Source organism: Pezoporus occidentalis, unplaced genomic scaffold (genome assembly GCF_034315485.1).
Source record: "Pezoporus occidentalis ecotype Australia unplaced genomic scaffold, CSIRO_AGI_Poc_V1 ctg276, whole genome shotgun sequence".
NCBI lineage: Eukaryota > Metazoa > Chordata > Aves > Psittaciformes > Psittacidae > Pezoporus > Pezoporus occidentalis.
This window is the reverse complement of record NW_026914675.1, coordinates 107,444-119,851: the sequence shown is the minus strand read 5'-3', so window position 1 is coordinate 119,851 and position 12,408 is coordinate 107,444. Positions and strand designations below refer to the sequence as shown.

General features: G+C 52.4%; 1 protein-coding gene across 1 annotated transcript; it reads left to right on the top strand.

The window, feature by feature from the left end:
- The first annotated feature begins 1,369 nt into the window (after positions 1–1,369).
- On the top strand, positions 1,370–11,108 carry GNA11 (G protein subunit alpha 11). The gene is made up of 7 exons (XM_062625025.1): positions 1,370–1,549; positions 5,829–6,013; positions 6,270–6,424; positions 7,329–7,457; positions 8,135–8,264; positions 8,977–9,130; positions 9,988–11,108. Exons 1-7 carry the CDS (start codon positions 1,414–1,416, stop codon positions 10,176–10,178), a joined length of 1,080 nt encoding a protein of 359 aa, XP_062481009.1. The 5' UTR covers positions 1,370–1,413; the 3' UTR covers positions 10,179–11,108.
- The last annotated feature ends 1,300 nt before the right edge of the window (positions 11,109–12,408 follow it).

The following is a 12,408-nucleotide window of genomic DNA, read 5'->3' as shown; positions in this document are numbered from 1 at the left end:
CTTGCTTTGCCTCTTCCCCTCTTCCTGAACCAGCAGGGACCCTGGTGTCCATCCAAAGGGATGGTGGGAGCTGCAGCTTGTGGACATGGCCATGGTAAAAGAGAATCTATGGAGCTTCCGCAATTCCATCTCTTCCTGCACAGGGAGGGGGATGCAGCTGCCTGGGGCACTGGGTCCGCGGTCCCTGTCAGCACTTCCTGCTCTGTGGGTGATGCCTGACTGAAGGAACACGGTCCTGGGGTGACTGAGATACAGGGCTGGGGCTCGTTGGTCCCGTTTGAGCCCGCCCTCCCCCCCCCGTTCTGGAGGGCTCCGGGATGAACTGAGCTTAGGAACCAGCCTGTACAGGTGGAAGATGGGGGTCCCAAGTGTGTCTTCTACTGCGGTAGGGTTGGGTTCCTCATGAAGGTAAAGCAGCGAGGATGGATGGATGGATGCATGGATGCATGGATGGCCAAGGCTCGGGCTGACATCAGGCTGCCTCGGGGCTACCTGTAACAGGGCCCTGCTAAGCAGCAAGGGGGGCACCGAGGCTAAAGGCAGCGTTGAGGCCGTGCACGGAGCGCCGGGAACGGGGCCGGGTTCAGAGGCGGCCCCGGGCCCGCCGGGCATTTCCCCCGCTGCCGCAGCCGTGGGCGGGCGGGGCCTGAGCCCGGGCTGGGCGCTCCCCAAGAGCGGGGCCGGGGGTGGCGGCCGGCGGAAGGAGCCGCGGCCCCGCGGGGTGAGGTGAGGTGAGGCCGGGCCGGGCAAGGCCGCGGTGCCCGCTCCGCACCCGGCCTGTGGGGAGAAGCCCACGGGCCGCCATGGCCGCCCGCCCCGGTCCGCCACCGTCCCACAATGCCCAGCGGCCCCCGCCCCGCTCTGGGAACGCGCGTCCGCGCACTGCTCCCCCCCCCCCTCCCGTGCCCGGCCAACCAAACTCGCGCTCCGGTTGGCTGCGGCGCCCCGCCCCGCCGGCTTAGTCCCGCCCCCGCCGCAATCCGCGCTGTGCCATTGGCTGAGCGGCTGTCAGTCAGCGCTTGTTTTCGGCGGCAGCGGGTTGGGTTGCGCCGGCTCGTCGCTGCCTCGGCGGGGCCGTGCGGGGAGGGAGCGGCGGCCGCAGCCGGGAGAGGGCAGCGCGGAGGGGGCCGGCGGCGGCGGCGGTTTTGGTCGTCGTCGTCGTCGTGGTAGTGGCGGCGGCGGCGACGACGGCGGCGCTAGGCCCGGCCGCACGTAGTCGGATCTGAGGCCGGGGCCGGGGCCGGGCCGCGCAGGGAGGGAGGGTGGGGTGGGCAGGGAAGGGGGCGCGGGGCCGGGCCGCGCTCCCGGCCGTGCGGAGGCCGGTGCTCGGTGCCCCGGGGGGGTGGTGGTGGTGGTGGTGGTGGTGGGGGGGGGTGGGCGGGCGGGCGGGGGAGGCCCGGCCTCGGCGCCACCATGACTCTGGAGTCCATGATGGCCTGTTGCCTGAGCGACGAGGTGAAGGAGTCGAAGCGCATCAACGCCGAGATCGAGAAGCAGTTGCGGAGGGACAAGCGCGACGCCCGCCGCGAGCTGAAGCTGCTGCTGCTGGGTGAGAAGCGACGGGCCCGGCCTGACCGCGCCAAAGGGGCCTGGGCCCTGCCCCGGCCGCGGGGCTTGACAGGTCCCGGTGGCCGCGCCCGGGCGGTGGTTGTTGGAAGGGGGGGACCGGGGTTGTTTCCCCCCTCGCCCTCGGTGTCTGTGTGTGTGTGTGTGTGTGGGGGATGTGTTGTTGGCTGCCCTTTGTGTGGGTTTTGCGGCGCGTTCGGTGTCCAAATGGTGTTTGACATCGGGAGGAACTGTGAGGGTGAACTCATACAATTGATCGGGAGTGATTTGGGCTCTGGAGGCTCGGGCACCGAGATGGGTGTGTGTGGAAATGGGCTCGAGGAAGTGCTTCCCGTAGCCGGCCTTTTATCAGCGGGCAGGATCCAGGGATGGAGTTGATGCTTTTCGGTATCCATAGAACCATGGAGTGGGTTGTGTTGGAAGGGACCTTAAAGCCCGTTCAGTTCCAACCCCCTTGCTACGGGCAGGGGCACCTTCCATTGGAACAGGTTGCTCCAAGCTGCATCCAACCTGTCCTTGAGCACTGCCAGGGATGGGGCAGCCACAGCTTCTCTTCCTAGGGAAAAATTTCCACGCCTTGGGTAAATGTGTGTGGAAGAATCATCTTCCAGCTCCTAAAGCACAGAATTCCCCTTGCGCCACCCAGGGAGGGCCGGTGGGGTTGGGAGCTTGGGGGGGAGTGGATCTGAAGAGAAACAAAGCCCAGCAGAGCTGTGTCTGAGGGGGAAATGGCTCTGGTGCTTTTTGGAGGTAGAAATCACCTGTGCAGCGATAAGGATGTAGGTGTGAGGTGGAAATGGAGTGGTGTGCAGATGGGTAAATAACTATTCCATGTTGAGGTAAGGTTTATAGTGATGGGGGATCAGTTCCAAGAGCGGCCAGCTAAGATTTGAGGCGTTTAGGTCCTCCTTCAGCAATGAGCTTGATGTCCAGGGAGCCCCCCAATTTGGACTTGTGTTTCAGTTTTCATGGCTGCTGTGATGTAGCATTGCTTGTGCATGTGTCCTGCTTTGTGTCTGAAATACCCCGTCGTCTCGAGCTGAACCGTGGAGCGGATCTGCTGGATTGAGCTTATTGGGGTCTGGTGGGAGCTGCCCATTGAGGTACAGCGGATGGATTGGGAATGATCCCTGGGGGATCAAATAGCCAACTTGACAGGAGTGAAGTGAGGCTGGGGCTGCCTCTGGAGGGCTGCCATTGTTGTGGCGTGGCAATGAAGGGAAGGCCAGGGCTTTCCTTCTCCCCCTGAATCCTGGGTGGTTAACGTGTTGCTGTGCTTCAGGTGAAGGGTAAAATCCAGGGCCTGATGTTTGTGCTCTGCAGAGCCGCTGGGGCAGCTGCTGTAAGACATCGGGTACATGTCTTCCGTGTGTCTCCTGCTTCCTGACAGCGGTCCCACAGAAGCAGCCGTTTCAAAATAGGTTGGCACTATAGGATAGATCTGGGTTAAGAAGATCCCACTGGATCTAAAGATTACACTTTAAGAATGATCCCAATTGCTCAAGAATCCTTTCTGCTTTTCTGCAAGTTGCAGCTCTGGGCCATTCAGCATCAGATTTGCAGAACAAAAGCTCTATAGGAGGTGGTTAATATTGAATGAGCAACGTTCCCGGTTCTAGGATGTGTCTGCTGAGTGCTTTGCACTGGAGACAGCACAATTCCCACCTTCACTCGTGGCAGGTAGTGAGTGTTCTCCCTCCTTGACGTAACTGTGCTTCCAGGGGTTTCTTTCTTGCTATTACGTGGAGCAATTCCATCCACCACTGTTAGGGATGGTGTTAGTGAGAGGCCTCTCCCAAACCCTCTTGATTCCAGAGGGAATTTCTGTCTCCCAGAAACTTCATTCATTTTCCTTGTCACTTTGTTCAATGACAGTTTGGTGGTTGAAGCCTAAACCAGAGCACTGGGGTGAGGACCGACAGTGGGAATCGATGATGCACGAGGTAGTAAGAACTCTGCTTTCAAGGTGTTGGACATTGCCCTCTGGTATAAGGTGGTTGTTCCTCTTTGTACTGGGTGGGGAGGGGGGGTTCAGCGTGTTGACTGAGGAATGAACCTCCGAGTGCCAGTCAGGGGTTGTTCCCAATGCAGGGTGAACTGTTGCTTTTCCCCCTTTGCCAGATGAAATGGGGAATTCACGTTGCCTCAACGTTAGCAGATGCAATGAGGTTACTGTGCTCTGCAAAACCTCGGCTGGGTGAGATCAAAAGGCACTTTTAACCAAAAACCCCACCCCAAAGATGGGTGCTGGTGGGTGACAGGAGAAATCCGGGTCTGAGTGACTGGTGCTGAGGTTTCTCTTAGGTTTGTGCTGTCAGAATGCTTTGAAGCACAGCGTCTTGTCTTCCCCCCCCCCACTTTTGGTCGCTGTGGTAAGCACCGAGGAAGCATTTCTCACCACAGTGAGAGAAACCACAAAAGATTTCAGTTTCCATTTCCCCTCTCCCATATTATGGGATAGCTTTGTGTTTGAGAGCCTTTGCTGTCTGTTAATGGTGTTTCTAATGTTCATCCCTCTCCTTGCTGATGGGATTTCTGTCGCATCTCAGCTATGGGGGGAGCTGGTTTGGTTTAAATGTGCTGCTTCTGGTTCTGTGCTCCCTGCTCTTATGGGAGCATATTTATTTGTTTGTCTTTTAGCCTCGCACTACAAACAGGAGTAACTGAGAATCTACCTCTGAGTAGTAACTGTGGAGTGTGATGAATGACATCTAGGCTTCATACAGCGAGTCCCTGCTGTGAGGATACCTGATGGTGAAAGGACTTGTTGCTTATGGGATAGGTTTTAGTTTTTGCTCTCAGGGAGTTGGGCCCCTGTATTAAAGAGGTTTCTTTGTTTATATATTCTGTATATGGATAGCAAAGGTTTAAAAGACTGACTAAAAGTACGTGAGAGAAGCATCCGTGGTAGATGTTTTTTAAGCTGTTGGCTGTGGACGCCTACCACTGGAGCAGCTTGCTCCAAGCCCCTGTGTCCAACCTGCCCTTGAACACTGCCAGGGATGGGGCAGCCACAGCTTCTCTGGGCACCCTGTGCGAGCGCCTCAGCACCCTCCCAGGGAAGAGCTTCTGCCTAAGAGCTCATCTCAGTCTCCCCTCTGGCAAGTTCAAGCCATTCCCCTTGGCCTGTCCCTACAGGCCCTTGTCCAAAGCCCCTCTCCAGGTTTCCCTTGGGAGCTGCCCTAAGGTCTCCCTGGAATCATGACTCTAACCAGGCCGTGTATCAGCATCGACACTTTACCTGCTGATGGTTTTCTCTCATACTTACGGTGTCAGAAAGTTCCTCCCCTATCTCTTTATCTCCTCTGTTGGCCTTCACGTGTTCAGCAACACTTCTCTGGGGCCATAAATGTAGGAGTGGGAGGACCTGCCTCGCTGAGTGTGCAGGAAGCAGCGACAGGGCCAGGCTGAATGTGCTGTGTCTTTCCCTCCTGTGTGCTCTAAGCCCTCGTGTCCCTGGAGCAGCAACCCCATGGTAGAAGGAGCAGGTAGCCCTGCTGAGCAGCCTGCAGTCTGTAAGGGCTGAAGACCCAGTGCAGAGAGCTGTAAGCAGCATCCTCCTCTGCTCTCCCCTCGTGTTAACTCTGTAATGCCCAGAGGGCACAAGCACTCCTAGAGGTATCTTGCCCCAGTGGTGATTACCATTTCAGTCCAAACATCCTGTTTGCACAGCAGTTTGGGATGCTGAGCAGATGCCCTTCCGTAGCTGCTCCCATCAGCTGGAGAACCCAATTGTTTCTTGAGCTCCTTTCTCCTTTAGAGCTGATTTATTTCGGTTGTGGCCAGAGAAAAGCCACATTTTCGGGAAGACCAAACCCCAACGAAACACCCGAGCAAACGAGCTTCCCCTGAGCCTCTCCATTGGCAGTGTCACCAGTTGTGGAGCGTGCTGCTGGGATTATTGTAGCATCTTACTGGAGTATCTGGGAATAGGTCAGGTGTGACGGACCAGGGGCCTTTTGACGCAGAACGGGTGGGAGGAGCTGTAACGTGAGAGGTGGAAGAAGAACCAGAGCTGCTTGTGAAGGCTGCTCGGAAGGACAAGATGTCTTCCTGTGCTCTAAGCTTCGGGGTAGGGATGAGCTGGACCAGCCAGAGTGGCCTTGAGGATCCTGGGAAGCAGCTCAAACAGTGCTTGGAAGCCGTGTGTGCTTGGGTAGAGCAAAGAGGAGCTTTGGGGTGGGATGGGATGGATGGTAGATGCTTTCTGCCTCAGCAAACCTTGCTCCTGATGGCTCTTAACTCTCTCTTGCATTCTGTAGGCACTGGGGAGAGTGGAAAGAGCACGTTCATTAAGCAGATGCGTATCATTCATGGCTCAGGCTACTCTGAAGAGGATAAAAAAGGCTTCACCAAGCTGGTGTACCAGAACATCTTCACTGCCATGCAGTCTATGATCAGGGCCATGGAAACCCTGAAGATTCTGTACAAATATGAACAGAACAAGGTAAGTTGCTCCCACTTTGTGCACTTATCTTTAGGCACTGAGGATTCTAGGGCTTGACTCCAAAGTTTCTGTTCCCTTGTGTCCTTCTGCATGGCAGTCTCAACCTCTGGGCAGCCTTTCCCATAGATGTGTGCTCAAGGACTGCTTCTTAGGGCAGTTTGGCCTCTCTGTGACCAATAGCCCTTGCTTCTGATTGCTGACAACACCCCCTTTTGAACTTCTCTGTCTCTTTCTGTCTTTCCTCTTCAATCTCCAGGCCAATGCAGTGCTGATCCGGGAAGTGGATGTAGAAAAGGTCATGACATTTGAGCAGCCATATGTAAGTGCAATTAAAACATTGTGGAATGACCCTGGAATCCAAGAGTGTTATGACAGGAGAAGAGAATATCAGCTTTCTGACTCAGCTAAATAGTAAGTACCTACTGACTGGTAGATGGGAGTGATGCTCTAACAAATAATACCTGTCCAGTTGTTTAATGGAAGCCTAGAGTTGGTTCCAGAGAGCAGGAATACTGCTGTGGATTTCCCTGTGTTATTTAAAGTACCTTCTCTCGGTTTCCCTGACGTGGGTGAGTCTTGCTGGTGCTTTAGACAAGCTGCACAGCCTCTGCTGGCCACGTGGATTGGGATGAAAGCTGTAGGCACATGAGAAAGGCAGAAATATCCTTAGGAAAAGTGAAGCTGAAAGAGCAGTGGGAGCAGGAACCTGGGAACTTGTTTGAATCTGCCTCCACAAGGCAAAGAGCTGCACTAGAGAAGCTGTGTTTGTTTTGGGGGTAGATACAGATCTGGAAATTCCTCACCATTTCCTACTTCCTACCTTTCCTAAGGTAAAGGATAAGATGGGTTGTGGAGGGTGATACAGGCACATCTGCTTCTGGATCTGCCTGAGGCTTGAATCTCTACCCTACACCATCTAGCGTGGCCCTGGCACTTAGGTAGCAGAAGTGTTGCTCTCTCTTCAGGTTTGTCCTTTGGTCTCCATGGATGTGTAACTTAACTGGTGGCTGGTTTGGCAGATGACATAGGTTTGCTTGTTACTAAATAGAAAACCTCAGATGAGACTTAATTCTCAACCATAAGCATCCCTGAACTTCACCTTTCTCTGCCTGCCACACTCCTTTGCTGTCCTTGCTCCTGTTTCTCCCCGAAGCAGATGGCTGGTGAATTACTGCTCCCCAAAGATTTATTCCCATATTTGAAGTGATTCAGGTGACTTTTGCTTTTCTTGTTGAGCCATGGAAAGCCTAATGGGGTTGAAATAGGGGTCTTTATGTGCTGTAACCTCGGGCAATTTGTCTTTCCCTTCCTGTAGCTATCTCAGCGACGTGGATCGTATCGCTACCCCGGGATATCTACCAACTCAGCAAGATGTGCTACGGGTTCGAGTTCCTACAACTGGGATCATAGAGTACCCCTTTGACCTAGAGAATATTATCTTCAGGTACTGAAGGTGTATTCATGTTACAGCTGAACTCAGGATGGCTTTAGAGTGGGCCGGTGCTTGAGTGGCTGTATGTGGTGTGATGCTCTGAAGCATCTGCTGAAGGCTGCTCCTGCTGTGGGGATGGTGTAACATGTTATTCTGATGAAGGGAAAGCTCCAAGCTGTGGAACAGAATCAGTAACACTTAAAGCCCAACTAACCATCTTGCAGGGATCTTGGGAGGGATTGTGTTGCATGTGAGGAGTGAACTGATGGGAGCTTAAGCCACCGAGGGGATGGGGGAAGGCTTGGGCTGGGAGTGGAATGTATTTGCCTTTAAGAACGCTGAGCTCAACCAACCTTGACCAGTTATTTCTCCTTCAAAAAGAGACCACTTCTCGTGCAGAAATCCTTTTCTGTGCCCTCCCTGCGCTCTCAGGATGACACCAAAGCTCACTGCCTATGCTGCTGCAGCACCAGGTGGCATTTGGTGGCCATCCTGTCAGTTGGATGTATTTCTGGAGCAGGGTGGTTTGTAAACCTGAGGGTTTTGTTAGCAAACACATATTCCATCCCCATGCCAAGTTAAATTGAGTGGCAAAGAGCCACGATCCTTCCTATCATATGCTGGTCCTTTGTGTTCAGCTAGAGAACTGCAGCCACTTCTGTGCTACTATGTGTGTTTCTCTTCCTTAGAATGGTGGATGTTGGAGGGCAAAGATCAGAACGAAGGAAGTGGATCCATTGCTTTGAAAATGTGACTTCCATCATGTTTTTAGTAGCACTTAGTGAATATGACCAAGTTCTGGTGGAATCTGATAACGAGGTAAGCCAAAGAATGGGAACTCAGCAGGAAGGTGCAAAGAAAGGAGGAATGTCTTTAGCTTCTGCAGGCTGGTACCAAAGTGGGGTTAGCATCTATTGCTGGTTTTGGCCTTCAGTTCATCCTGTTGCAGAGGGAACATGAGCCTTGATGGGTCATGATGTCCCTGAGGATGGAGAATGTGTGGAGCATTTGCATCATCGGGAACTTGTCGAGTAATCCTGAAATACTGTGAAATTGCTGAGTTCTGTGTGCCTGGGAATGCTCCTAAACCCCCTCCGTTCCTCCTTTCCACACTGAATGACTCCGTGCTGTGACTGCTGCCTTTTTAGATAGTGCCTGCTCTCTTTGAAGGTGTGACACTGAATCTTTACACTTGCTAAGAGACTAAAAAATGCCATTAGGTAACAGCAGTTATTCCTTTTCTACAGACAAAACATGTCCACAGAGTCCTCTTACATGACTCTCACAGCATAAAAATGACTACTAAGACTTTTGATCTCAATGGTTTGCCAATTAAATGAAGCTGGAATCCATTAGATCTTGCATTTCCTTTGTATTTACTGGTGCAGCTTGAGCCAGAACCTACCTGGGGCCAAAGGATTCTGCATCCAGTATCCAAGATTCTGGATTGCTACAGATGGGAGTGCAGGCAGCAGAAAAGCATCTCAGTGTGCTCCTTTGTGGAAACAAGGCTTTCTCTTCTCTCTTTCAGAACCGGATGGAAGAGAGCAAAGCCCTCTTTCGAACCATTATCACTTACCCATGGTTCCAAAACTCTTCTGTTATCCTCTTTCTCAACAAGAAAGATCTGTTGGAAGACAAGATCCTATATTCCCACCTTGTCGACTATTTCCCGGAGTTTGATGGTGAGTGGTTTTCAAGGAGGAACGTTCTTATCTGGAAGAAGGGGTTGGAGGTGGTTTGGTCACAGTTGTATTTGGTTTTGAAAGATACCTCAGCTCTAGAGATGGGCAAAACATCTGGATTGGGGAAGGAATAGCTACAGCAAGGAGAAGATGGCACCAAAGTATCTTGATCATACGGAGGTAACTGGAATCTGATGGAATGAGCCTCTCCTAGGTGAAGAATGACTCCTCCTGCCCTCAGGATGCACTTCAGGGTGTTATGGAAGTCTGGCTTTCCTACCTGTGTGCTTGTGCAGAAAGCCAGTTCATAAACCCCCGTCACTGGTGTACTGGGCACTTCAGTCCTGTAGTCAGGAGGTGATGTGAGTCCTTGTTTGAAGAAACTGCCTGGTCCAATACCCAGCTTGTTCAAATGAGGGTGCTGCAGGTCTCCAAAGTGAATTGTGACTCATGTGCCATGTGCAGCTGTGGTCAGCCAGGGTCGATGTGAAGCAGAGAAATTGCTGTTGGCAACACAGCTCTTTAGCCCAAATCATGCTTCGGGCTCTTCAGCTGAGTTCATTTAAAGCTGGCTTTAGATCCTTACAGGGTACATTGAGATGAGCTCTTAGCAGAAGCTCTTCCCTGTGGGGGTGCTGGGACACTGGAATGGGTTGGAACAGAGAAGCTGTGGCTGCCCCATCCTTGGTAATGCTCAAAGCCAGGGTGGATGGGGCTCAGAGCAAGCTGCTCAAGTGGAAGGTGTCCCTGCCCGTGGCAAGGGGTTGGAGCTGGAGGAGCTTTAAGGTCCCTTCCAACCCACCCCAGTGTGTGGGGTTGCTGGGTGAGTGGGTAACCGGTGTCTCTGTTCGCTGCAGGCCCGCAGAGGGATGCGCAGGCAGCCCGGGAGTTCATTCTCAAGATGTTTGTGGATTTAAATCCCGACAGCGACAAAATCATCTATTCCCACTTCACATGTGCCACAGACACGGAAAACATCCGTTTCGTCTTCGCAGCTGTCAAGGACACCATCCTACAGCTCAACCTGAAGGAATACAACCTGGTTTGACCCCGCTCTGCTCTCAGCCCCTTTGAGAGGCTTCGTTGGGAAGAAAAGACAAAACAAGAAAGTTTCCAGACGACAGGAAAACCACAAAAGTTTTAATTCCTTTTTTGTTTTTTTTTGTTTTTTTTTTCCTTTTTTTTTGTTTTTTTTTTTTTTGATGATGTAATGATTGCAAATTGTCTGACCTGTGGAGTGGCACGTGCTCAGTGTTACCCCTGGAGTCTCATGTCTCTGTCCACAGAGTAGCTGATTTCCTATTTTAACAAGATCGCTTTTCTTTCACAAGTTAACGGGGATATGCCTCATCTCTTCAGCACCTTGCTTACTTCTTACGTTCTGCTCACTCAAAGCAGCCTCATCTTGAGCTTTCCTTCGTTGCTTCGCCACTTTTTGCATCCCCCTGCCCCTTTTCTTCCCCCCCTCTGCCCCGTTTTCATTCCCATGGTATATATATAAATATATATATAAAAACAACCCCCAACTTTCCAGCTGAGATTGTGCATTCACTGGACTGTGGGAGTGCAGAATGCTACTGGGCCCTTTGCCTCGTGCTATGGGTGCCTCTGGTGTCAGTTGTTAACCCTGCTTGCTTCTTGCCCTACCCTTTCCCTTCCCCAGGACACGCTCCATGGTTCACTGTGATGAAACGTTGGGGAGGAGCAATTGCTCTCCAACCATTGTGCAAAAAAGAAACCCCACACAAGAAAAAGGCAAACCGCCACCACCACCACCAAAAGCCATCACTTTGCCATTCTTGATATGTTCTAGTTTTGAGTTATTTTGTTTCTTTATCAATGATAAAAGGTATGGAGACTGTGATTATTATTTTTTTTTTTTTTAAATTATTGATGTTCTATACATAGTTTGCTACGTGTTGCTGTATTTTGTTCATGGACTACAAATGATGGAAGCTCTTGGAGCAATAGCTGCTGAGCCTGGGGAAGTGCCTGACTGTAACTGTTCATTCGTTTTCTCTTCTCGGTTTTCTTTCTTTTGGTTTGAATTTTAGGTTTGCTTTTCCTTTTGGTTTCTCACACACGTCCCCACGTCCTCCCCCTTCCCCACACACCACAAGGGCTCCGTTTGCAGAGGGCAGACTTAGGTCTTGTCGAGTAGAGAGCGGTGGTGTGTGGCGTGGAGCGGCTTCTGCGGGCAGCGCATCCCCACGGCGCGCCCAGGAGCTGTGGCGTTCCAGCATCACGCTTGGGCTGGATGGGAAATCTCTCTAGTCTCGTGCCACCCTTGAGTTCTTTTCTTGCTGCTAGTAGCAAACAAGCCTTGATTGTTGTTCTGTGCCAGTGTGTTCAATTGACTGTGGAAGAACTCCTCGGTCCTGTCCAGCTCGTAGGTTCGTAGGAAGGACCAGAGTTGGTTCGTGACCAACTTTGGGATGGAGGGAGGATTCTTACCTGAAAAGCTTGAGGATGGAGGGGAAGAGCAGTTCTCCCTCTCCTGTTTATGCATTCCCCATAAGCACATGCTGCTGGGTTTCTCTTGAGAGAGGAGTGTAGGGATCCTCGTCGGAAGACTCGCACCCAACCTTGCTCCAGGGGGACGTGTGCTGTGTCGTGGTGGGAGCAGGGAGCTCTGCTGTGCTGGTAGCAGGAGAGCAGAGAGCAGGCTTTGCTGGTGCAGGGTGGAAGGTAGAGCAGCAGCAGTTGTGGATTCTAGATGCCAAATGGAACTGCACTAAGCGGAAGGATGTGAAGCCTTTGCACATCGCAGAGCTGAGGCAAGTGAACAGACGTGCTGCAGAGCTGCTGCCAGCCTGGAAAGTAACTGCAGTGGCAAGGAGCAGGGATAGGAAGCAGGGGAACCTGACCCACCGCTGGCTACGTGTTGTTTAGCATCATTAATGCTTCTCTTTCAATTCCAACCAGTAGCATCGGGTCCAAATTCTCTGGCTCAAGCAGGTTGCCCCCGTGAAGGCCTGAAGGTGAAGACATGAGCTGCACTGTTGAAGGGGGCTGTTGATATTTTGTCTCTTTTGTAGACAGAGCACTACGTCAGTGTTTTGCACACCGTGTTAAGAGTCAATCTCAACTGTCTGAGATGCTTCGATCTAGAACACTACAGTATGGAGGGACAGCGTTGTTGTTTCTAGGTCCCTCTTGTGAGGGAAGCCTCTGATGTCTCAGAGCACTACAGGAGAAAGGAAGCTCTGCTCAGAGCCATGAGAGAGCTCGAGGTGGAGCAGTAGCCACGGGACCAACAGCTGAAGAGCCAGCGTGGC